The following is a 26,829-nucleotide window of genomic DNA, read 5'->3' as shown; positions in this document are numbered from 1 at the left end:
TTCACCGACCCAAAACAAGGCTTGAAATTTCGACATTTTCTAATCGATTCATATGTCTCCCACGGTCAAAAGACACTGAGAATTTGTAGTGAAATAGTAGCGCCTGTTTATTTCGACAGTTAATCTTGTTGTTTACCTGTATTTTCCTTCAAGTGAGGCAAAGTGGAACGTATTTGTGGTAAAATTTCCGCACAGTCCTATACTAAAACAAATCTGTTTTCCCAATGGCAATGTATTGTTTTTGTCATTGTTTTCTCTATCCAAGAACTAAATGCATAATGTAGTATAGGGCTGTGCGGAAATTTTACCGTATTTGCCACGAAGGGTCTACAAGAAAGGTTTAAGCTACCAAGACAGTAATGTTTGAGTAACAAAGTATGATGGCTAAAGCACACCAGTTGTGCTATTGAATATCATTGAACATTAATGGCCAAGTGGATCATCAAATGGACTACCTAGATGACTCCAGCCTGCAACATAAGGGTAACTTTCCTGAAATGTACTCATTTGACGTTAAGTCCTTTATCAACAATAAGTTCAGATTTAATATTGATTACAATAATCTTAATAAACAGACTTATTGTTGATAAACAATGATTGTTTCATAAGTCATATTACAACTTAGTATTTTAACCTGTGTTTATTGTCAAGCCCAAAACAATTGAAACGCTCAATCCCTCTAAAAATAACATACTCCGAAAATTAGCTTACCCGAAAATAAGTGTATCAAAAAAACCTTAGAACAAATATAAACCATGGGCTTATTATAGGAATTTTACAGTATCTCTGTTTTTTAAAGTTTAACTCAAAATGTATGGTAAAGTGATGATATCTGTGAATCGAATCAAAAGGAAATTTCACAAGAATCTGCTTTCAGAGACAATTGATTGGAAGTCAAGATCAAAGTGATTGAGAAAATCATTTATTGATCGATTTCTGTTTCATGGTGGCTTTGGTGGCTTTGGACACATGATAGACAGAGAAGATAGTCAATGTCATGTGCTTGCTGGGTGGTGTAATGTTACATTCCCTTAAACTTTCTGCTCGGTCTCATTTATGTTGAAGCATGACCATACAACATACAACTGCTTGTATTTTGAAATGCTTGCTTATTTATTTCTATATCATCTGGGTAATAAACTATTCTAAATATATGTTCAAGTTTCGTAATCGATCAGAATGTTCAAATGACATAATCTTTTTTCTTTTTTACAACAAAATCCACTGTACAGTAACTGGATAAGAAAAACTAAAAAATAAAAAAGTATTTAAAAAAAATAGCGTAAGATCCGACGTGAATTTAACAGAACGTGGAAAATTCACCTTGGAAATAATACAGTAAACTGTTTAAACTATACCTAATCTGCAATTCATTTGATTTTCAAACTTAGCGGCAGAGAACTTTACAATATACTTAACAAAAAAAATTGTATAAACGATGATCGAGACTACTTTTATACAATTCACAGTATATACCCATTTCCTATTTATTGCATAGCTAATTTTCTATGAATTATCACATTTACAATTTAAAACAATAAAAATTTCAAAGTTCTTTTTCAGGCTAGCACACTTGTAATTAACTTTTTCTTGGAAAATATCTACTCTAGCTGAAGGCTTGGTAATCCATTACCACTGTCGAGAAGCTTAAACAAAATCCTGTAACTAACAGCTTTCGGGGCATGACATCTGGCACACTTACATTAGGAAACGACGTTACAAGTTGGAAACAGATGCGCACTTTCGCTTTGTTAACCTCATTAACTTTGTCAGTTCAGTCCTTTATAATCTTCTCCATACTTGCCAATCCTCGTTTCTTTCTACTTCATTAGTGGTAGCTCTGGTTTTTTTTCCAGCAACCTTACTAAACTAAAATACTAAAGATCCCGATTTTCCAAAATCAAAATCGACATGATCCATTATTTTCCACCTCAGCCATTTATTTCTTTTTCTTTACACGACTTTAACCCAAAAGTTGAAGTCACACAAGATGTAAGGAACAGTCAGCTTCGATATACTCCACCAGTGTATCATAACAGAACTCGTACTGCCCCTGTAAACAACACATGTGCCTTTATTATAAATATTGTTCAAGACATGTTTGAAACAATTATTTTGTAACGTGCTTTGGTAGCTTTAGTGTTAAAGAAAAATGTGTTTCACTTTGAGCACGACGAACGCTTCATTGAAAGCGAATGTCTATCTAGAAATTAATTTTCTATGAAGTTGCGTTTTGTTTTGATACATTAATTGGAACACTTTGTAACATCAAAGAAGAGGCGTTAAAATCATGAACCGTCTAACAGTATTTTAGTGTTGAACTGCTGATGCAAACGGACAATATTCGCATTTTTTAGACGGTTGCAAATCAGGGTCAATAGCGGCGACAGACTCGCGATTTCAGCCAGAAAATGGGATGAGCCTCTGTCACTGAGATACTCACGAGGCCCACGAGCCAACAACCTTTTGAAAACGTTCGCAATCGCACTTTCTCAAAGGACATCCGGCTTCCATCCCAGCATAGAATAACTTGTAAAGTAACCAACCTTCTCAGGCGCTTTGGTAAAAAAAAAAAAAAAAAAAAGATCTATTCCATGTTCTTACCAGAGTTGATACACAGCGAGGTCTCTGATGATTGTATAGGCGAGCTATTTGATAGATGGAGACACTCTTCTCGCGTTCAATCTGATGGTACATTGTATGCAGTAGACAGTAAGCACCTGTCCGTCCTACTCCATAGCTGAGAAGGAACAACAAAGCATTGATTATTGTACTCCTATCAACTTACTGTTACGACATATAACATCATCTTAAGTAGTCATTCAGTAACGAACTCATTTCCTCCTCATTTTTATCACTCTATCGGTACTTTCCTTCATTCTCAACATATTTTCAAAAATGCTTGCTAGGACATTCTAAGTGAATTTGACATGAACAATCTTTCGTAAAAGTCAAAGAGTAAACCAAACACCATCTGACAAATTTCTTACTTGCAGTGCACCACAACTGGTCCGATCACTTCAAATGGTTTGGCATTAAGTCGCACTTCCCTCTCCCAGCTGTCCACTTTACAGATCAGTTGAAGAATAGTCTGACCAGACCATGGATTGTCATCTTCAGGCCAGTGAAGAAAGTGAAAATGTTGGATATTTCTGTACTCACTAGGGTCCTGCAAGCCCGAAAAAATAGAGTTGATTAGAGCTTGCTAATCCTCTCCTCTCCTCCACCCACCCCTCCCTTCACATGAAAAAAATGACATGGAGTTTAATTTAGAAATAATGCATAAGCATGATGTGAGTGGAAACGAAAGAACTTTTATATGGTGTACCTTGATGGAGACCATTCTTAGTTCTGTGATCAAAATGTCACCACGTGTAGCCTCGGAGTCAGCGGTCACCTCATAGTCACCGAACCTGGTTGTTTCATTTAAAGGCGGTAGATACCTATGGTAAAAACCCTGAAACAGAAAAAAAAAGTTAGTACAAACCTACAGTTATATCATGGCGTTATCGCTTAGTGTTCACAACATCTAGAACAAAAAAAATTATGAATAAATTAATTTGAAATAATATCAACAGTGTCGATCATAAACAATACAGACAAAAGAAGAATAACTCCCTGTAAAACTCAACACCCTGGATTGTGAGGGAAATACCAATTGGCTTACGCAGACTGTAAGCAAGAAGCACAAATCCAATTTGCAAAGCACTGTATAACACGCTACCTTCAATTCTACAAATCAGGTAAGCACGCAGTTGTTACGCCCCTTGGTTTATAACGATTTAAATTGCTGAAAATTACTTCATAATAAAACCAAAGTAACAAAATTAATCTACTCATATGGATCAAAAGGTCTCTAAAAACAAAAAGGAAAACAAAAGTACGCTTAGCGACACTCCACTATGCCCTGAGGCGAATTCTTTATGTAATTGGCTGCTTTCTTCATGTTACCCACCTTTGTCCTCTTTTTTTTTAAGAAGTGTCGATTCAAAAGTTGGTTAAAATGAGTAGGCTAAGAAAATGCAAGAGTTGGATGAAAAAGAAAACAACATTGCTGGATTCCACATTGAACAGGAAACTGACGCAGTGTAGAAGCATAAAAGGTATCACCAAACCGTTGAATGTTCTGTTTAGGTATAGTACCTCTTCCATCTCTGCTTTGCTGAGCAGCATGACAAGTGAGCGACAGTTCTCCTGCCAAACCATCCTCCAAAAGTCGTCCGTAGTCTCCGCCAGAGGATACTGAGTTGCTATGTAAGCTTCGGACTTCCAGAAACCCTGCAAGACATAATAGGCACACATGTACATTAAAAGCAATAAAGCAATTTTGAAGAAATTTTAGAATCCTTGCGAGGCTACAAGTATGTTACGCTTTATTAACTGAACAAAGACTGTACTCTGCCTCCCTGCATCCTAGCTCATTTTTTTTCATTTTGGTTTTTGTCTTCCCCAACTAGTCATCATTTTAATGCTTTTTACATAATTTAGGTCCTGAGGAAGTTTATCTACTTTTGTTCTTTTCAAATAAATGTATCCAAATCCTTCCTCTACCAAAGAGTTGCTAGATACGTGTTCTTGCACTTTACATCCAGCTCATTTCTAATCTATAATCTTCACAAATAAAATGGACTGATTCTTACCGCAAGGTAAGTTGCATTGATGTAATCTGAACCCTCCTCTCTCGGGCGAGGATACAACTCAACTCTGGAACTGTCAGCTAAGAAGGTAAGAACCAGTAATATGTTATCATTACCATTTAAGATAATTAACAAAACTCGTCACTTAACTGATTGATAGGTGCAGAGTAAGCTCACTGATTAATCTTTATAAAATACCAAAGATACTATGAGTGCCCTGATTGGTCAAAAACCTGTGGTTTCTGTAGCGGTAAACCTATAGGAAAAAGCACTCGAAAACTATGAAAATCTCTTGCCTCCGGTTCATGATTTATATAGTTTTCTCTTGTTCGCCTAACATCCTGCGCTGGTTAATTCGTCGGTTAAACGAAAGAAAGTGCAGTTTATTGATTAAAATAAATCATATAGCCTTAAGACTCAAATGTTACCTGGAATATAATCTACTGATCTATTCTTTGCTAAATTGCACCCACGCTTAGCTTGCTTCAAATTGTAGTATCTCACTTGAATTGCACTCAAGTCCTAAAGTAAACAAAATGAACACAGTGATCAGGGAAAAGGCTTCTGAGCTTTCTGCAATAGAAACATCAATCAGTCTAAACAACTAAATCTTAGATTACAAAATATGGTAAATTTTGAATTCGATCCTGGAATATGCGTCTTGTCACGAGCGCGAGACAAAAATAAAGTCTAAGTTCCCATGACACATCGAGCCCCAAACCATCAGATTCCAATCTCTGTTGCTCTACTTCTGAAGCACAAAAAATTCGTCAGTCAGTTAGGTCATTGCTTGCGCACTAGATACCGCTACAGTCAGAAATATCAAAAGCTTCGTGAGTGTAAATGTATTGAGAAAGATGTTTTTTTAGCTGTAGAGTTGATGACATGATTCCAGTAGCAGTACTTGTCATTCCGCAGTTCAGTCGACCAAAACTCCACACCAAGAAATTAGAATCACGATAATCATTTGTAAAATCATAAGAAAACAAACAAACAAACAAACAAAACAAACAAAAAACAAACCAAAAAAAAACAACAACTTCCACCCAGAATTGTGACCGGACCGTTCTATTACCCATGCAATTCTCTCACACTTAAGAGACGTTTCAACAAGTTTGCGACAAGTCTCAGCCACAAAACCAACTTGACATCAAGAGAATTTAAAGCACTGCCACGTATCTTCCCAAAACAAATAACAATACATAGAAATGAACAAACTAATACCAGCTTAGTACGGCTGCAATAAATAATAAAGTATTTTTTGACGGAAAGTATATACACTGACACGAAAAAGTCTGTTAACACATCAAAAAATATTAATAACAATTTCAAGTAGTCCAATTACTGTGAACATAATGTAATAACATGTTCAACATATACGAAAACATTTAGTGATTCTTAATAACTAAAGACTTGGGAGGAAATTAAGACAAAGAAAAACCTCCTTGCAGCAAATTGGTTTATGCACCACCCCTTCCCCTCCCCTCCCCTCCTGCCTCTGAATGATGAACGCTAACCTCAAATTCCACTTCAAGTCCGCTTGTACTCGAGCAGTTCTTCCTCAACTTCTGTACATGATCTTTCAGTTCATCTATGGGGATTGACAGCTGAAACCCACTTTCAATGAAATGTAGCAAGGCATCATGTACAAAAATGTATTGACACTGAAACAAGAACAAAAGATGTGTTCATGTCTAACTTCAACAGCTTCCAACATAAACTCATGAGGGCACGAAAACAGATGACTCAGACAATACAGGGTAGTAATACTGAGAGCGCTTTTGGATTGGGTGTCGTAACAGTAAAACCAAATTAATGACAACGGCCAATCGGAGGGAGGGACAAAACCCTCAACAGCCAATGAAAACTCAAAGTAAAAACATGTAAACTGCTTAAAACGCGGGAAAATGCGGGCGACCAAGTTGTGATTGGATTAAGTTTTTCCATGTGATTGGTTTAAAGAGTGGCGCGAGTTTTTTGGACCAATCACAGAGCTAAGTAAAGCAAACCCAATGCTACACCGGATGATTTTCGACACTCTAAGATCCTCTAAGACAACTCAGGTAATGTACTCAGACAAAGGGAAGAAATAAGAAGAAATAACTTTCACAAGGTCAGGTTTTAAGGGTTATGAAATTTTGGGGTAAAAAAGGTGGAAGAAACTTTTGTGGCATTACATGTTTGCGGCAACAATTGTGGTTAAAAAAACTATCGATAGTAATGTAGAGCGAAATGCCAAAAGTACAATATACATGTACGAGCCGACAGCCGGCATACATAAAGTTCACTGTAATGTATTATTGCATTGTGTTTTATTACGGACTGTTGCCATGGACCAGTCTTGTGAAGATTGTGAATTGAAGCTGCACATGACTCAGGTTTCTATACCTCAAGATAAAACACGACAAATGAATAGCGGGGATAAAGATCCTCGCAATACGAATAATTCAAATCAGTTGATTCAGTTTTTAACTTATTCATTTTTCCATTTCCTTTGGAATCCGGAGTAATCCACAAAGGAATGCGAGTCGACTGGTTTTAACTACCATGAACATTTTTAAAATTGCCACCCTGTAATGGTGGCTTCACCAACCTCCTCTTGTACAAGATGATTTCTCTGTTGACGTATCTGAGCAACAAAGTCAAAGATGTTAACATCCCTCATCTCTATCATTCTTTTCATCATGCTGTGGATAACAATATATGCCCCACTTCGACCAACACCCGCACTGAAACAGAAATGGAATCCACATCTCAGAACAAGAAGTGTTTTTAATCTTTTCACTCCTAGGATCTCACTAGTAATTCTCCTTACTGTCTGCCATACAATTCTCATTCTGTTACTTTGGATACTTTTAAATTGGATCGACTAATTATACCCTAAGTGATATTTTTCTTTATTCTCATGACTTGTCTGTGTGACACTGTATTGATATTGCAAGGAGAAATTCTGCTTTGGTCAGTAATGGAAGTTACAGGGTTGAATCAATTTTGATTTTTTTTTTCTGGTCAAAAAAATTAAATGGTACTTAAATTAGCCAAATATCAGATGCCATTCAAAGTTGTAAAACAGATTAATTAAAAAGACTGTTTCATATGGCAATGACCACTGCCTGAAAGTCTTATTCAACCTGAAACAAAAACACATTTCTAATTCAAAACAGAGCACTTACTCAAATATGAGAAAGCTGGATTGCAGATTCATGCAAAATAAATTCCTCATTCATTTTTAAATGTCATGGAATGTCAGGTACATTCTAAAGCCACAAAGTAAATTCATTTGCTGTTTAATTAATGTCATCAGTCTATGGCCAATGTTTAACACCAGAAGTTTCAATAAAAGCTGGTTACTGGCCATCTATCATCACCTATAACACCTCTTACCACCATCTGTTTGGGTTTCAACTTACTGCCCCTTTTTGGGCACAGTCACTTCCCACACCATCAGCAGCTGCTTTTGAAAAAAGTTACTGAAACCCCTAAAATTTTAGCACTGATAATTTTTCAGTATTTGAGAAAAGTTATTGAAACCTCTAAAACTTTAGCACTGATAGTTTTTCAGTAGCAATTATCACCTGCAGTGAACAATAATGGGACCTGCCCCTTCTTGACTAGCAGCACTTGACTTGAATATAAAGTCCAGAGCTGGGTACTCACAGCCATGATCTGGAGCACCATGGTCTGGCCAACCAGTGAAATGGTACTGACACACAATCATTGGTTTGACTTCGTCTTCTGTTGCATCCTGCCCAGAAAAAAAGAGAGAAAAATCAAGAATTAAATATACAGCCATGAGGAACTAGTTGATAATAGTATGTAATTCTTATAATAGGTTTTTTTTACATCTCAGAAAACGGTACATGGAATACATCTTTAGTAAATTAGTAAATTGTTATAATCATGAAAATATTACATGTCTTTTTATTACAATTTAAGGCATAATTTTAACACATCATCATAACACAATTAATCATGGTACAATTTTGAGCAGGGCCACCCAATTAAAAGAAAGGTTATATGTAAAAAAATCACAGTTTGTTCTATATAAGATCAATCATGGCCATGGCACTTGATTCCATACTTCATACATATGAACAAGTAGCTAGTTTTAAATTGCCAGGCATATACCAGTATTTATGTTTTGTCCACTTTTATGTATTGCAGAAATCTGTTAAAAAACATGGCCTTAAGTTTTGTTCATATTTTAATGAAAACAAAAAAGCCAATTTGTGTCAACCTTGAAGGTAAAATGGCAATAAAGCACTTATTTCCTTTTTTTCTGGGTGAATAATTATTTAACAAAAAGAGACTTTCACATAAACTTGACACTTGCTGCCATAGTTGAGTTTGAATCAAACTCAGATTCTCAAAAATTTAAGGTGGCTCATCATGAACTTGTTGTACTTGTTGCAATTAACCTTGTTTCAAAATAAGATTTTAAATTCAGTTTGCCTGCAATCAATGGATTTATCAAAAGTGTTATTAATTATTCTAAATCAAGTGCCTGGGTAAACAAGTTTGTTGAATTAAATTCAAGTAGTAAACTAACAATTTTCACCAAATATACACGTCAAAAATTTAAGATATTTGATGAAAGTTCACCTTGTAAATTTTAAATTTTTCAATTTTGCTTTGATGTACTATATTACCATTTTTCAGTTTTACTTTGGGGTTCTTTATCATAAAAGCAACTTTGAAAAATAATTACTTAATGAATCATCAATAGCTTATCAAAGGCTAATAGGGAGGTATTTCATTTTAAAACTGTAACATTTCATTTTCTTTCGTGCCCTCTCTGTTTACATGGCTCAAGATTCCTCTTGGCAAATGTTTGTTCATTTATTTTATTATTTGTTCATTGTTTTGTTGTTTTAATTTTATTTACTTCCTTGTTTGGCTGAGATGAACAAGAATATTACTGCAAAGGAGTCTTACCCAGTTTATGCCGATGGTAACCATCCTAGATGAATATTTATACTTTGCATGCAAGATAAACAACAGTATAAAAAAGTTAATTTTAAAACAACTGTTGTTCTAATTTATTAGACATAAGTTGAAGTGGACATAAAGGTGATATGTTGTACAATATACTGTGAGCTTACTGAGCTTCATGAATACTTATAATAGTGATAAGTTTTAAAATGACATTTGATGTTATAGTGAGTGACATCCATGTCATTGTACTGCAAGCATCCAAAGCAATGTTTCAAGCCTTAGTATTTGAAAGCCACCATTTGGTGATCATTTCAATAAGAAAAGCTTTGATTGCCAGAAAAAAAGAGAAAATAAGTGGCATATTGCACATGAACTTGTCACTGACCATATCACAGGTCTTTGGAATGAACGATATGACTGGCAATTGTTTTTTAAACTTTCCTTCCACAAAAAAGGCTTACAGCTCAAACAACCAAGGAGAAAGGAGCAAATCATAATGAACAAAAACAAAATAGCGTAAGAATGATATTTCAAGCCAAAATTCATCACACTTCAGCCCAAGACCATGAAAACTTCCTAATGAAAACACTGCACCTTGCTGTGTGACTGTCAAACACAAGTTGCAGAATTAGTGACTCTCACACCAAAATTTTTAAGACTTACCATGCATGGGTATAGGTACTGCCTTGTTGAATATAAAGTCAATTTTACTCTAATCGTACATGTTTATCTCATATCTGCTCAAAAATGTAAACTTCAAACATACCTGACTATAGTGTGTGCTGTGTTCAACTGGTTTTACTTCAAATCGACGCAAAGTGTAATGAGCAAAAGCCTCCTCATCTAAGTAGGTTACTCTTAGGGGACCATGAGCTTCACTCTTAGCTTGTTTAGAAGGCCAGTACATTGCACATTTATGCTGAGAGGAAATGTAAGGAATCTCAATCTCAATTCAAATGATTCATCATTATGATAGTATATTTGATTTACAACTTACAAATAGTAGTCAAATTTTAAAATTCCATAAAATCACAAGCAGAAATGTGTGCACCAAGTCAACACTGATCAAGGGCACCATTTGGCTTTAAGAGAATTTCACATCCCTATGGTACATTTTGTGATAAAAATAAACAAAAAAATAATTTTGACAAGCATGACTTACCCTTCCTTTTTCTATGATATTCGTGATCATGACCACAACTGTACAGTTTTGTTCCCAGACCATCCTCCAAAAATCTTTGATTGTGTTAGCCATGGGTCCTTCAAAAGACCAAAAATAAATGGGACTTAAGATGTTGTATAATTTCTTGTTAACTACAAGGTTTCCAGCAAAAGATCAATGCCTTTATTACTTGGAAGAAACATGAATATCTCCTTAAATAATTAAAGTAGTTCTTGAAACTTTAGCATATTTTTAGATGATAGTAATAGCATCAGAAAAGCATAAGGTAAAGTACCATTAATCAATTAACAATTTTTCAATAAAAAGAAACATGTGCAAACAAACACTGATTGAGGGAGATGAATTTTAAACTGTAGCAAATTCCTAGCTGGTATAAAAAAATTAAAATTAATTACCAAGGATGTTGCCAAAGAGCCCTTCCCTGCACAATGCCTCCTTTACAATCTCATAAATTAACCTTACAAATGCTACACTTTCCATACTTTACTTTCAAAAATTGTCACCTGATCTAAATTTAACAATTGGTTCATATCTCAGCATGCATTCATCGAGATATGAAGCATGTGGGAAATTTGGAGAGCACAAAAGATGTGTAAGAGTTGCTCGAGGCGTAGCCAAGAGCAACTCTAGCTTCTTGAGTGCTCTCCAAACTTCCCAAGTGCTTCATATCTTTATGAACGCACAGCTGACACATGAACCAATTGTTTTATAACATTTTCAACCCAATGGAAAATTTTTTTTTCGAGGGATTTGTTTGCTGACATCATGAGCGTGCACAATAGGAATATGAAGCATGTTTGTGCGATTGAATTTGATTAGACAAATTTACTCACTATGTTATGATGAAAGGTAGTAATTATGATAATTTTGTGTAACATCAAAAAACAATGTGAATGGATAAAACATAACAAAGTGATGATGGCGTATATCATTATGAGTATTATAGTGAGCTTGAAAATTATTTTAATTGTAATAGTCATAATCATTGTACATCAAAATGTCAACCTTACCTTGAGTTGCAATGTAAGCATTTACTTTCTTGAAGCTCTAGAAATCAAATAAAAAAAATAGTTATCAATAAAATGGAGAGATGTGTGCACTCTGATTGGTCAGGGATTGTAGCATATCTTGCTATAATCACCTCATGCAAGGTGATTATAGCAAGAGGGCTAAATTTCAAAATGGCTGCCTCACGTTTGGTCGATGTTTCCGAGAAAGTAGTACACTCAATAGAATAAAACTTGATTCATTTGCAAAGAGCACAAAAGATATTAAAGATTTAAAAACACTTTTTGAAAGAAAGATATGAAATTTTAGCTACCAACAGCTTACTACTAAATCACACTTACATCAACATAGTTTCCATTGATATAGTGTGAATCTGGTTCATTTTCTGTCAAAGACAGAATCACCCTTGAATGGTCATCTGTTCAAAGAGAAAAAAATTATGTTTATGCACACATGCATAAACATGCTTTCCTGATTCCAAGTGAGCAGTGGAATAAAAATTAAAAATGATGATAACAGTCAACAAAAAAGATGATAACAGAAATGTGTTACATATTATGGTCATGTCACTTAAAGAAGAATTGTTCTTCTCACTTGATCTAATGTTGTTCAAGGCCAAAATAAAACATGTAAGCTGTTACCTCAATGTCAAAAACAATTTTTTTTAAGGATTTTTAATAAAAAAAAAATCCATCCTTTAAAGATCATGTTCCAATCAAGAAAGCTGGATCTTATGGCAACAGTGACAACTGCCCACACCAAGACAGACATCAGCAAAATGTACTTCTATCACTTATGTAACAAACGTTCATGAAAATATGCTACTATAATTGCCAACATGGCAGTCTTGTTAAATAGCAACATGGCTACTCCATTTAGAAGCTCTAAAATACTTAATAGCAGACTCTCCAGTATCATGTTCGACATTATCATTCAAGACCCATGACTGTGCAACAAGTTTAGGACAAAAAATTGTTACTTACAAGCTACAATATTATTATATCTATTTTTGGATTGGTTCTCTGGTTTTTCACTGTTTATCCATGTCTTGCTCTTGACATGAACACTTTGCAATGACTAGAAAGAGAAAAACAATACTTAAATTATTGACTTCATCCAATTCAAATTGCAAGTATTTATTTTGCCCTCCAGACTTCACAAAATACAAAAAGGCAATTCATCATTCTTCTACTACCCTGTTTTACCATTATAGGGCAATAAAAGGTGTGAAATATGCCACAATATTACAGTATATGGACAAAAAGCTAAAAGCTGGGCAGACAGAAGGATCCTAACTTTCGATTATTTAAGCTTCACTTTTCACTATGAAAGAGCTTTTATTAAGTGCATCAAATTTTTTGTCCGTCAAACTGGTTTTTGTTTGTGTGTGTATTTGTTAACCCATGTCTAAGATAGTTTTTATATACTTCTGCACTTCAAATCTCATCTTGTCTATAATATAATTCACAATTAATTCTTATCAGAAGCATTAAATCCAGATGTATTTCTTAGTGTGAATTTGCTCTCCTCGACAAAATCTCATCTTATCTTCTCTCACCAGCACTATTCCCTAATCTGGGACAAAACTTTTTCATTGCAAACTTTGTAGCATTGCCATTACCAGAGATCATTGTTTCTGTCATCAACTGAAAAAAACTATAAACCAAGTTATTCTGAATCAAGATTAAAACCTAATTGTAATGATCTCAAACATTGTTCCCTTGTACCTTCCAGTTGAAATCTTTCTGTACAGAGACCTACACTTTTTTCAAAATAAAAAATTGCATTCCCAATTTAGCTACCTTCTGTCCACGTGTTTTCTTAACTTGCTGAATCATTGAAAGGAGGATAACCAAGCTTAAACAAATAGAGAAAACAGATAATATGAAAATGATCAACTTTACCTCAAATTCCTGATTGAATCTGTAGTCGCCATCTGTATGCATGAGTTTCACATGAGCAGCAAAATTTTCCACAGGTATAGCTCCATGTTTATATTCTGAAACAGAGCAATGAATTAGCTTTTATCCTGGATGAAAAGTTAAAAGAAAAGAACGAAATGCTGCTGAAAATACCCATAATAATTGTTCACAGTGTTAAGAGTCTTAAATATTTAATAGCAACAGCCATAAGTTCAGCTAATAAGTTCTAAGCCCTTTTTCCTTATGAAATACACCCTTGTCATATGAATCACCAACACCATCACCCACACACACCTTGATGCATCTTTTCTCATCCCAATTGTGAAGAGAAAATTTTAAAACTAAAACTTATCTTAAAGTTAAACTGATGAATATGCTATATGTGGCAAGTATGTCTATATTATCTGATTAGCATTTCCACATCACCAGAAAAAAATAAAGCTAAAGTAAATAAGTCATTGTGCTTATTCCTTCTAAAATACAACAGATTGATCAAATCAGTTCATGTAAAAAAAAAACCAAGTATTTTTTACAGAATGACAAATGGATTAAAACTGCTTAGATTTAAAAATCCTTGAAGAAATGTGAATTCAACCATCCAAAACAATAGGAATAATTTGCATACAGAATGTATCTATAGACCACAAAAAGTACAACAAATGATATAATCTGAGACAAAATATACAGCAACTTTGATTCTTGGGATTTCTTAAGAAAAATATATAATCTAAAGCTGTACAGTGCTGCAAAATCTAGAAAGTAACAGACAGTTCATAAGCTTTATATGGACCTGATGTTTGTGCGGCTGAAACTCTCCCCTCCATCTCTAGCTGAATTCAAAATTCATACAGATATCAAGATTTGTGCATAGAAACTACCACACAGGTAGAAAATGAAAAATGCTGGTAGACTTCAAGGAAATAAAAATTTCATTTTCCATCAAATTACTAGTGAGGCTGTTTATTTTTAAAAGTGATCCATCCTCCTAATTTTCTGGGTGTCATTTAGAGCTGAGAAATATGCCTTATGAACTTCTAATATCATGAACAGGTATTTCTCAATAAGAAATGATTGCCTTGGATTGTTAATAATTTATTTCAACCAATTACTAGATAAGATGAAAAGAGGAAACCATAATTAGCCCTTTTGGTGGCATTTGTGGCAAATACAGGTATGAACAGATTTATGAAATAACTTATAGTGTGGGGGAGATGATTTCAACCATGTATAACCCAAGGTAAAAAAAAAGACATTTTTTGAGTATCATCATCTACAGTTTCAAATACAATTACTTCACAGCACATGGAACCAAATGGAGTTGCACAAATACACATCGTGCAAGAAACCAATTAGCCTCTTACGTAGGCAGAACATGACAATAGTCTTCATCCATAATTTGGGATATTACAACTTGAAACAGAATAAAGATAACCCAACTGATATGATAAAACTGCCGAATGACAACATTCACTTGTCAGACAATGTACTGTTCAAGAAACCACAATGGCAGATAATTCGCTAAATATCACAGAGCCACAAGTCAAATATTAAGTAAGTATATTGTCTGTGAAAAGTCAAGAATATAAACTGTGAAATTATTATCAAAAAGTTTCAATCAATATTTAAACGATTCATTATTAGTATTATAATACATTTTGTCAATCTGCTAAAACAAACTAAAGGTCTACTGTAAAGTAAGAGAGATCTAAGAACAAAACACCTATGACATGAGATAGCTTTACTCTAACTCGTTCTCATAGAAAACCTACAACACTAGTAAACCTTGTGAACTAGAAAGTATGGTCAGGCTTACCCAGGGTAAATGACTGTGATATATTGTATTGTAAGTTACATAATACACATTGTTAACATTACACAGCTAATAAGATTAAAAAGCAACCTTACCATAACAAAAAGCATTCATTACGTTCAAAGTGCTCAAAGTCTAAAACACTGCTTTTTGTGGTTAAAACCCATGTACACTTTATACAAAATAAAAATACTATAACATGACTTAGCCCTTTAATTCCTATGAGTGACCAATACAGAATTTTCCTTACAATATCAATACAATATCAACCAGATAAGTGATGAGAATAAAGAAAAATATCAATTTGGGGATAATTAGTTGATCCAATACTAAATTCTCTGATTTAACATTATAAGAATTGTATTGTTGACAGTAAGGAGAATTGCAAATTTGATCTGGGAGGTAAAGGGTTAACAAAACTAAGTTAACATTTTCAAGCTAAGATCTTACTTGAATACCCAACAAGGCTTGGTCTTCGTGGCTTAGTTGGTGTGTCAGGAGGTATAGGGTCACTTGGAAAGAATACATTACAGTACTTCTTACAACAGCATTGGCATCTCCTGTACCTGATAAAAGAGAGAAAGAATGATTGAATTAGTTCAGCCAGAAGCTTTAAGTTCAGCTTATTTAGAATTAAAAAAAGGAAACTTCTACATGCTGCTATTGTGTTTGGGATGCTTCTTTGCCAATGCAAGTGCCTTAAAAAACTAATTTTGGCAAAAAACACTGCTTGGTCAAGCACAATGGATTCAAATAGTTTTCTTTGCTAGTATATAGCTCTAATTTGCCATTTTAAGTTAGCTGGCCCACTTCAAACAGCCAAGTGATTTGCATTGCAAAGTTTCCACATTAACATAGTGACAGACAAGATGACACAGCTTACAATGAGCCTTTTAATGGCAAACGGGGGTAAGCATTCACTCTGAGGAAGGGCTAATGATTGAAAGGTCAGCTTAAGGTCAAATTAGAATAAAAACCACTTGATAAAACCAAATTTGTTGATTGTTTTTAGTTGCAGTTTACCTGTCAGAATCAATCCTCTCCTCATCACCCGCAGATCAAGATATTATTTATTTTATACTTTAATTATTTAACTTATCTAATTTAACTTTGGCTGAAAAATTCTCTATGGGGAGTAAAGAGCCCAGTGAGATCTGCCCAGCTGCTAACCCTTTACATCCTAACATCAGTATGCATATTCTCCATACTGTTCTCTATACATGTTCTAAGGTGGCGACAAGGAGAATTAGTTGAACAATCAAGAGCACCTTCTGTAGGGGATCATTTCCTTTACTCTCATGACCTTAATGCCTGAATCAGGGGTGATATTGTAAGGAGAAATTAGATTTTGGTCACTCTTAGGGGTCAAAGGATTAACATATATATATAACTCTATGGCTCATAAGCTGGACATATGCCAAATTAACCTTTAACTCAACAATTTGAATAAGATTGAGTGACATTTCAACTTATTTCAAATAAAGTTACTAGGATATCATATCACTAACAATTCAGGTCATATTAAGCCTGTTTCAAAGGGTCAATGACTCTCCTCTCCTACACTGTCAGTGCTTAATTGTATATGAGGTAACAAAGTGTCAAATGATGGCAGCCACTTGACTTGGGTTGTGCAAACTGAGATTTATACTTAGTGAACCATGCTACAGAGCAGGAATCAGGCAAGCACACTGTAAGTAATGAAATCAATGGGCTCATTTTCTCTTCACTTTGCACCACTAAATACCTTTTTTTGTGTGTGTCTTTTTTTTTTAAATGTACATTACAGCAGAACTGGAAATAGTTGCTTCAACAACCTCTCTCCTTTAGCCCTTTAACTCCCACAATCTGATTGTTAATTCTCCCATCTAACTGCTACACATTTTCTTGTAAAGTAGCTGGGAGAATTTGGTGTTAGATCAAGATAACAACTTTTACCTAATAAGTCTGAGTATTCTCATTACCTGTTTGTAGGATAATGTATGGATATTATGGGGAGAAGTTACATGTTAATCACTTCTGGGAGTTAAAGGGTTAAGTCCAATATGGTTTTTAGGATTATTAAAAGATATACTAAATGAAATAGAAAAGCAGGTGAACCTCACCTCAGCCACAAAAATGCTCCCACAGCAGCAGCAACAACAAGTACCCCAACGAAAACTCCAAGAATAACAATACCTGCTGCATGTTTATCTGATTTTGTGGGTGTGGGTGTGGTGCTGTCACTTGCTGAGACAGTAGTACTGCTAACTGGACAACCTACAATAATAATAATTTCATGTAATCAAAGGTTATTATTAAATAAATATGAAGGCCTTCTAGTATCACCTACTGATTTTCAAAACTGGCATAAAATCTTGTTCAACCATAATTATAATTAACAAAAATCAAATATTTGCTAAAAAGTTGTTCAAGTTCATATAGAACAATGAACCAGGCCTAACTATGATCACAAGGTTTCCCATGTACCTTTGAAAATTTGTTTATAACAAAAAACAGCCAAACAACATATTTGCCAAATTTGTTTGCAGTTGTTGGTGAACATGAAGCAGCCACAGTCAACAACAACAACCTCTTTATTTGTAACCTAGATTAATTAACATGACACAAAAAACATATATTACATGAAAAATGAAGACAGTTCAGGCTGCCTATAACAACCGTGGAAGGCTAAAAGATAGGGCAGCCTTACTTAAGTTATTAACCCTTTACACCCTAACATCAGTATGTAAACTCTCTGTACTGTTCTATAAGCATTTCCTAAGGTGCTGATAAGGAGAATTTGTCTAACAATCAAGAGCTTTTATTGTAGGTGATCACTACCTTCATTCCCCTAACCTTAATGTTTTATTCAGGGGTGATGTGGTAAGGAGAAATTAGATGCCATTCATTCTTAGGGGTTAAAAGGTTAATAAACTATTATATTAAAGGGTGGAGTACCACACACACACACACACTACACAAAACACAAAAAGAAAATGCTCCCACAGCAGCAGCAACAACAAGTACCCCAACGAAAACTCCAAGAGTAATACCTAGTGTTGAATGTGTGGGTGTGGGTGTGGTGCTGTCACTTGCTGAGACAGTAGTACTGCTAACTGGACAACCTACAATAATAATAATTTCATGTAATCAAAGGTTATTATTAAATAAATATGAAGGCCTTCTAGTATCACCTACTGATTTTCAAAACTGGCATAAAATCTTGTTCAATCATAATTATAATTAACAAAAATCAAATATTTGCTAAAAAGTTGTTTGAGTTCATATAGAACAATGAACTTGGCCTAACTATGATCACAAGGTTTCCCATGTACTTTTGAAAATTTGTTTATAACAAAAAACAGCCAAACAACATATTTGCCAAATTTGTTTTCAGTTGTTGGTGATCATGAAGCAGCCACAGTCAATAACAACAACCTCTTTATTTGTAACCTAAATTAATTAACATGACACAAAAAGCATATATTACATGAAAAATGAAGACAGTTTAGGCTGCCTATAACAACCGTGGAAGGCTAAAAGATAGGGCAGCCTTACTTAAGTTATTAACCCTTTACACCCTAACATCAGTATGTAAACTCTCTGTACTGTTCTATAAGCATTTCCTAAGGTGCTGATAAGGAGAATTTGTCTAACAATCAAGAGCTTTTATTGTAGGTGATCACTACCTTCATTCCCCTAACCTTAATGTTTAATTCTGGGGTGATATGGTAAGGAGAAATTAGATGCCATTCATTCTTAGGGGTTAAAAGGTTAATAAACTATTATATTAAAGGGTGGAGTACCACACACACACACACACTACACAAAACACAAAAAGAAAATGCTCCCACAGCAGCAGCAACAACAAGTACCCCAACGAAAACTCCAAGAGTAATACCTAGTGTTGAATGTGTGGGTGTGGGTGTGGTGCTGTCACTTGCTGAGACAGTAGTACTGCTAACTGGACAACCTACAATAATAATAATTTCATGTAATCAAAGGTTATTATTAAATAAATATGAAGGCCTTCTAGTATCACCTACTGATTTTCAAAACTGGCATAAAATCTTGTTCAATCATAATTATAATTAACAAAAATCAAATATTTGCTAAAAAGTTGTTCAAGTTCATATAGAACAATGAACCAGGCCTAACTATGATCACAAGGTTTCCCATGTACTTTTGAAAATTTGTTTATAACAAAAAACAGCCAAACAACATATTTGTCAAATTTGTTTTCAGTTGTTGGTGATCATGAAGCAGCCACAGTCAACAACAACAACCTCTTTATTTGTAACCTAAATTAATTAACATGACACAAAAAAAATATATTACATGAAAAATGAAGACAGTTTAGGCTGCCTATAATAACCGTGGAAGGCTAAAAGATAGGGCAGCCTTACTTAAGTTATTAACCCTTTACACCCTAACATCAGTATGTAAACTCTCTGTACTGTTCTATAAGCATTTCCTAAGGTGCTGATAAGGAGAATTTGTCTAACAATCAAGAGCTTTTATTGTAGGTGATCACTACCTTCATTCCCCTAACCTTAATGTTTAATTCTGGGGTGATATGGTAAGGAGAAATTAGATGCCATTCATTCTTAGGGGTTAAAAGGTTAATAAATTATTATATTAAAGGGTCGAGTACCACACACACACACACTACACAAAACACAAAAAGAAAAAGTGAAAAAAGCTGGTAGAAAAAGAAAGACAACAAAACAAAGCAAAGTATACCAGTATTTAATATTATGGAAAACCAGAAAAAATATAATAGTTTGGGTAAATGTGCAATTAATATTTAGCAATAAGAATTGACTTTTCCTTAAAACATTTGAGAGAGAGAAGCATAATTATATCATCACTTGTATCATTCCAAACTTTAGCATCCTGGAACCTTATGTTGAAATTCCATAATTTGTTCTGGCTTTTGGGATGTCAGAAATAATGTAACCAAATGATCACATGTGAGTTCTGTCCCAGCCATTTTGGTAATTGAAAAGGCAAGCGGTGTGCTCAGAGGAATAACCATTGGGTGAGACCTTCCAATGGGGTTTTTGATGTCGTTTTGGTGCTCAATATCAGTATCTGGGCAACTGCCCACCTACCCCTCCCCTAACTCAACAACAGTCAATTGACAACAAGGTAAGGTTAATGTTGGGTTAGGGGAGGAGTAGGTGGGCAGTTGCCCAGATATTGATCCCACCCCTGTTGCTTATTTGGTTTGGGACAGATGTCTCTGTTACTTTTTCACTAGAATAGGATGTCCCTGTTGTACTAAATTAGTAAAATAGTAATGTCTGACTTGTGCTAGTGTCTGTAAGTGTTGTCTTTTTAACGTAAGATTAACCGCACATTAATTTCTATTGGCTTGAAAAGAAGTTCAGTTGAACCCTAGAGACTTGAACTGCCAACCAAAGTTAAAATTACCTTGAGTTATCAGGGTTTTGAACAAAAAGACCAGAAACACTTGATTTAAGAGGTTTTATGCTTATAAATGTTTTAATGTAACATTTCTAGCAATGTAAGGGTATAAAAATGAAAAAACAAAACCATGAAAACTACAAGTAAATGACATTAAAATGCAATCTTCTTGGGCAAAATGTTATGGCTCATTAGTTTGCAAAAGTAAAAATCAACTTCAAGTTATCAAGGGTAAAATTACAAAGAAAGTACAGGTACCCAATTACAGCCAATTGCCAGACTACATCAATACTAATTACTACTAATTCTTTTTGAACAAAAAGACCAGAAACACTTGATTTAAGAGGTTTTATGCTTATTAATGTTTTAATGTAACATTTCTAGCAATGTAAGAGTGTAAAAACAAAAAAACAAATCAAAATCATGAAAACCACAAATAAATGATATTAAAATGCAATCTTCTGGTGCAAAATATTATGGTACAGGTGCCCAATTACAGCCAATTGCCAGACTACATTGTCTACAGAATAACAAGTGAAAAATTGAGCAGCTAGTGCACCAGTCATATTTGGGTAAATTGTGATGATTATGATTAGAGTAGTTTACCCATGAACATAATATTTGACATGATAGGAAAAGCTTTCTCACCTTTAACATGCACAATTGTGGACCCATTTCGTGCAGTAAATCCAGGATTTTCCTTTAGTGTGTTCCTGGGAGAGCAAGTATAATTGCCTTGAAGATCACAACTTGCATTTCTGTATTTCAGTCGTGAGATGTTTCCTTATGAAAATAAATAACAAGTTAAATGTAATTTTCAACATTACAACACAATAAGAAAATTCTAGAAATTCTACCTTAACTCCAGGGCACACATCCATATATCTGGCTCAAGATACTAAATTTTTAAATTCACTAGGAGCTTGAGATACAAAAATCCAAAGGCTAATACAAAGTTTGAGTTACTTGGATTATACACAATAAGTAGAGTGTACTGTCAGTCATTGTGAGGGAGAGATGGAAAAGCCTTTGGTCACTTTAAAGTGCCAGTTCTCTCTGTAATTTCACTGTGGAAGTTTCAGTTCAGAATCTAACAAATTTGGTGACCCACTTCTGGGGAAAAAAAAAAGGGCAATAATGTTTTATTCCATTGAATGGGTTAGCCTAATAAAAAGGAATAAAAATGAGATACTAAAGATACTGCCAGTATTAAAGGTGTTTAATTCATAGATCTCTTAGTGTGTATATTTTACTTCCTGGAATAAGCACCCATGCTCTAATAAGCCCCCCCCCCCCCCACATAAGCACCCACCCCCTCCTCCCTCACTTTCTTAAATAGTAGGGATGCAAAGAAAACCAGCTTCTATTACCACTTAATTTATAACTTTTTGAGCTTCAAATACAACAAAATCAGTACAGGTTAATAATTTCTTAATAAGTGCACTCCACAATTAAGCACCTCTTCTTTAAGAACCCAGGCACTTATTCTAGTAAACACCCTAGTCATTATTCCTTTATGCTGTTAGAAAGGTGTTCAGGAGAAAAACTATATATCAAACAGTGAATATTGTTTTAAATAGCTTAAGAAACATAACCATTAATGACAGATAAAATTGAAATCTAGTCTGTGATGTCTCACCTGAAATGTTAGAGCAGCTATCATCTATGCTTCTGTTCCTAAAAAACCAGACTACTTCAGAAACTGGTGGTACACCATCAATTTGGCAAGAAATTTCAATTTTCTGACCAAATGTAAAATTTGTCGTCTTTGATGAAATGTCCCCTTCAGCCCCATCTAATCAAAAGAAAAAAAAACTCTCTATATGTTAGATTCCATAATATACAACTGAATGCAGTAATATTGTAATAAAAAGGCAAAAAGAAAAAAGAAAAACAACAAATTTTGAATTACTAAGTACATTCGAACTTGATAATCCAGACCTCGATAATCCAGATTTTTCAATTATTCAGACTCACTTCTCTGGTCCCATTTTTTCACAAGTATTAATTGGTCACATTGGAGTTTCCCATCAAACAAAAACACAGGGGAATAGGTTTTTACTACAGAAAACTAAGAGTGAGTCTTGCCACTGAAAGGTAAATTTTGCCATAGCAGACGAGAGGTAATGTAGTTTCTACAAGCTTTTCTGAAAAATTTTTTCTCAAAAATTATGTACATTGCTTATCAAAATTATTTACCAACCAAGTAGAAGGTCAGTATAGGAGAATCTTTCATTTAGCAATTATAACAACAGGAACAAGCCAAGTTTTCCTTTTTTTTTTTTTTGTATGTAACTTTTTGTGGACAGTCTTTTTAGGGCAACTTGATTGATCTTGATCCTGGTTTAAATGGAAAAATCTATAATACCCTCAATTTTTAATTAAGCTGATCAAATCCTCGAATTTGGTCATTTTGAGCTCTTTCAGGAAAAGCCATGCATATGATAAATGTCCCTAACCAGAGGAATATCATATAACCAACTGACTAAAGATAACTGGTAATCCAGGTTTTGTAATTAAATGGCTGGAATCTATCATAAAGAGCACAAAAAAATGATACTTTTCTCATTCTTAGAACTTACAACCCATGAAAAACCAACTAAATGTAACTTACATTGGACTATCACATTAAAAGAATGTTCTGATGAACTAGAATTCCGACACTTGTAGATTCCACTCATATTCCGCTTGATACTTGACTTAGAGAAATTCTGACCAGTATGGAGATGTTCCCCTTTGTTTCCTGTCCAATTGATGCTGGCATTTAAGGCAACCAGAGGGCACTTCAATGTCATATTATCAAACTCAATGAATGTAAGATCTAAAAATGAATCAAAAGGTTTAAAATCAATAAATTAAAAAATCAAAACTAAATCTTCTTCTAGTGTCAAGGAATTAAAAATAATTGTTCAGTTTAAGTGAGGTCTGAAAATTCAGGGTGTGAAATTAATTTTTTTTCTGATAACCACTTGGCTCCTAAATTTTTCAAAGTGGTAGCCAATTCAAAAAAAGTTGGTCACCATTTTTATAGACAAACAAAACCCTTTTTTTTATGCTGTCAGCATACTAGATAGACCCTCCAAAATTAAATTCTACAAAGTTCTACAAAGTGGACACTACGATGGCTGATATACAACATTCAAGCTCACCTCAATCCTAGATGGCGTCTTGTTATCAATCAAGATGCATTTGCCACATTTTGGAAACAAACTTAACAAGGAAATTTGCCGCAGAATTATCTTTGCAAATCTATTTAATTCACTATATCTCTAGGTATGGTCATGATGAAGCATTCTAGTCACCAATTTGGCCACTACTTTTGAGGATTCGGTCGCCAAAGTGAAAAATTTAGTCACATTGGTGCCTGTATTAGGCGCAATTTCACACCCTGAAATTGTTCCAAGCAAGATGGTTATTTTTTTTTAAAGAATTGTGTTTATAGCTTTCAGCTTGAAAAATTGACTTAAGTCTGCCATAATACAAACAGGGGTTTCATTAACCCTTTAACTCCCAGATCAAATTTGTAATTCTCCTTACTGTCAATCATACAATTCTCACAATGTTAGTTCAGAGAATTTAGTATTGGATCAACTAATTATCCCCAAATTGATATCTGTCTTTATTCTCATCACTTATCTGGTTTATGTTGTATTGATATTGTAGGAAACAATTCTGTCCTGGTCACTCATGAGAGTTAAAGGGTTAAGGACCAGGCAGCAGGAGGATTGAATAGCCGTCAGAGAAAATCTGACAAAGGACTAATGCTTGAAACATCAGCTTTAGAAACTCTTTACAGTGGCCAATCCATGTTATCAATTCAGCTGATAAAACCAAATTATCTTGGAATTCATCAATTAATTATGTATCAAATCATGATTCAATTATCTTAAGAAATGGCTACTGACACATGTTAGTTTCTGCTTAAAACTTTAGAAAATTTATCTCTGAAATTGAAAAAAATTCCAAATTGTGCCAGGAAGCACATCTCCACCTGGTGGGGGGGGGGGGGGAAGGGGGAAGGGGGAAGGGGGGAGGGGTAGGCTCTAAGCCTTCCATGAAATATGCGTGAGGGCCAAATCCAGTTACCTGCAGCTTGAAACCTAGTCAAACCCCTTACATTGCTATCTGATCTTAATGCTGCGGTGTAGATAAAAGTAAGTAACAGGGCTCTATTACCTCAAAGATCCCTTAACCCTTTAACTCACAGAAGTGATTAACATAAAACTTCTCCCTACAATATCCATACATTCTTCAACAAACAGGTAATGAGAATATTCAAACTTATCAGGTAGAAACTGCTATCCTGATCTAGCACCAAGTTCTCATAACTAATTTACAAGGAAATGTGTAGCAGCTACAGGGGAGATTTAACAATCAGATCTTGGGAGTTAAAGGGTTAATTTGAAGTCAGTATGACATAAATGGCATATACATTTTAAAACAATTTTAAAAAAAAGATTAGCCTCTATTATCCTAGAAAAGAATGAAAATTTGGTCTTTTCAAGCACCACACAATTTAATTTATTTGAGGGTGAGTTAACATGTTGCTGAGTAGAACATTGGAATGCCACCTGTCTAACAAAAATTGAGTTACCCACTACTGTCAAATAAAGATCAAAACAGATGGGCAGAGAAACACTGATATCACAATTTCACACTAACATAATTCAAGACTAGGTATAATTGCAATGCAATGACATCTTTATCAATTCCGTAGCATGACTTGTCAACAGAAAAGCTCTCAAGACAAAGATAAAAACAAAAGGATATGAAACTCTGTGGTTGATCTATTACCCAGTAAACCACAGAATCATAGAATATTTATCATGCGGATTTAAGGGAAAATAAGGCATAGGAAGATGGCTTAGCAAAGTCCCTATAATCTTCAAGAGTAGCGGGGCAAACAAATCTCTCACGATTTACTTCGCGACATAATCAAAAAGGAGGAACGTAAAAAATTTGATCATGAATTCTAAACCAATGATGAACAGTTTCACAATATCTCATGTAGTAACACGAATCTTTCTTAGGATGCACTTGTGTTCGTGTCCATGTTCAAAAGTTAAATTAAACGTAAATAAAGGAGGTAGAAAAAAGGAAAGAAAGACTGAAATACAAACATACTCAACTGGGGTCAATACGTCAAATAAACCATTTACTTGACTACCTCTTGAACAATCACGGAAGCTCATAGCTACTTGAACAAAATTAATCGACCACAGTCAACCCCAGAGGCGGAAACGAGAAAGAAAGCAAAAAAGAAAAGGTTTTGAGACAACTTACTTTCGGAAAGTGCGTTAAGACTACCCACAAACAGCCATAGCAACATAAAAACATTCACTAAGATCGCTGGAATAAACTTGACAGGTTGCCTCGCGCTGAAGCCATCCGGTGGTTTCACGCGATTTGAAGCCGCAACTAGTCCATGCATCGCTCTTGCTTCGAAGATTTTATCAAAATAATACCACACAGACCATATTGATGAATGACTTAGAGAAACAACGAAAACTGACGAAAACGTGCCGCACTCTTTGGAACTTCACTTCAGCGGCTTCCTTCACTTCCTCTAACGCCTGCCGCCATCTTCTTGAGGTCACGTGACACAATAATGGGAAGTGAATTAATTGTAATTCTGTTGAGGGTTGATGGTCTGAGACAAACGCAAATCTGTTCGATTCTGCTTACCTTAACTTGACCCAAAAATATTTATCCTTACATGAATCAAGAGGAATATCCCGAATCACAGTTCTGTTGCACGAGAAGATCAGCTAATTATACTGCTATTTAGAAAATTAATGACTTTGAAATAGTGATTTTGAGTTTCCCACTTGGATAACTTGTTTCATTTTGACACTGCACAATCCAAATCTAATTTCAAAATCATTAACCTTTCTATATTCTGAAGATTGCAGTGTCCGGTCGTTC

The 26,829-nt window shown here is 34.6% G+C and overlaps 1 protein-coding gene across 4 annotated transcripts; it reads right to left on the bottom strand.

The window, feature by feature from the left end:
• Positions 1–670: 670 nt before the first annotated feature.
• LOC131794394 (receptor-type tyrosine-protein phosphatase epsilon-like) lies at positions 671–26,487 on the bottom strand. 4 transcript variants are annotated; one of them, XM_066174459.1, is made up of 25 exons: positions 26,188–26,487; positions 23,519–23,725; positions 22,544–22,699; positions 21,553–21,687; positions 19,376–19,447; positions 18,528–18,599; positions 17,598–17,751; positions 15,946–16,061; positions 13,668–13,762; positions 12,747–12,840; positions 12,105–12,181; positions 11,766–11,802; positions 10,735–10,832; positions 10,339–10,491; positions 9,573–9,614; positions 8,213–8,382; positions 7,231–7,366; positions 6,155–6,301; positions 5,066–5,159; positions 4,641–4,717; positions 4,144–4,278; positions 3,329–3,457; positions 2,991–3,169; positions 2,605–2,740; positions 671–2,053 (listed from the first exon to the last, which is right to left on the bottom strand). In XM_066174459.1, the coding sequence occupies exons 1-25, from the start codon at positions 26,333–26,335 to the stop codon at positions 1,982–1,984; spliced, it is 2,931 nt and encodes a 976-aa protein (XP_066030556.1). In that variant the 5' UTR covers positions 26,336–26,487; the 3' UTR covers positions 671–1,981. The 4 variants fall into 4 exon arrangements, with proteins under 4 accessions (XP_066030556.1, XP_066030558.1, XP_066030559.1 ...); XM_066174461.1 differs by lacking the exon at positions 19,376–19,447; XM_066174460.1 differs by lacking the exon at positions 9,573–9,614 and having other exon boundaries at positions 822–2,053.
• Between the last annotated feature and the right edge of the window lie 342 nt (positions 26,488–26,829).

Source organism: Pocillopora verrucosa, chromosome 11 (genome assembly GCF_036669915.1).
Source record: "Pocillopora verrucosa isolate sample1 chromosome 11, ASM3666991v2, whole genome shotgun sequence".
Lineage (NCBI taxonomy): Eukaryota > Metazoa > Cnidaria > Anthozoa > Scleractinia > Pocilloporidae > Pocillopora > Pocillopora verrucosa.
The sequence above is the reverse complement of the archived record's forward strand: the minus strand, read 5'-3'. Positions and strand labels throughout refer to the sequence as shown.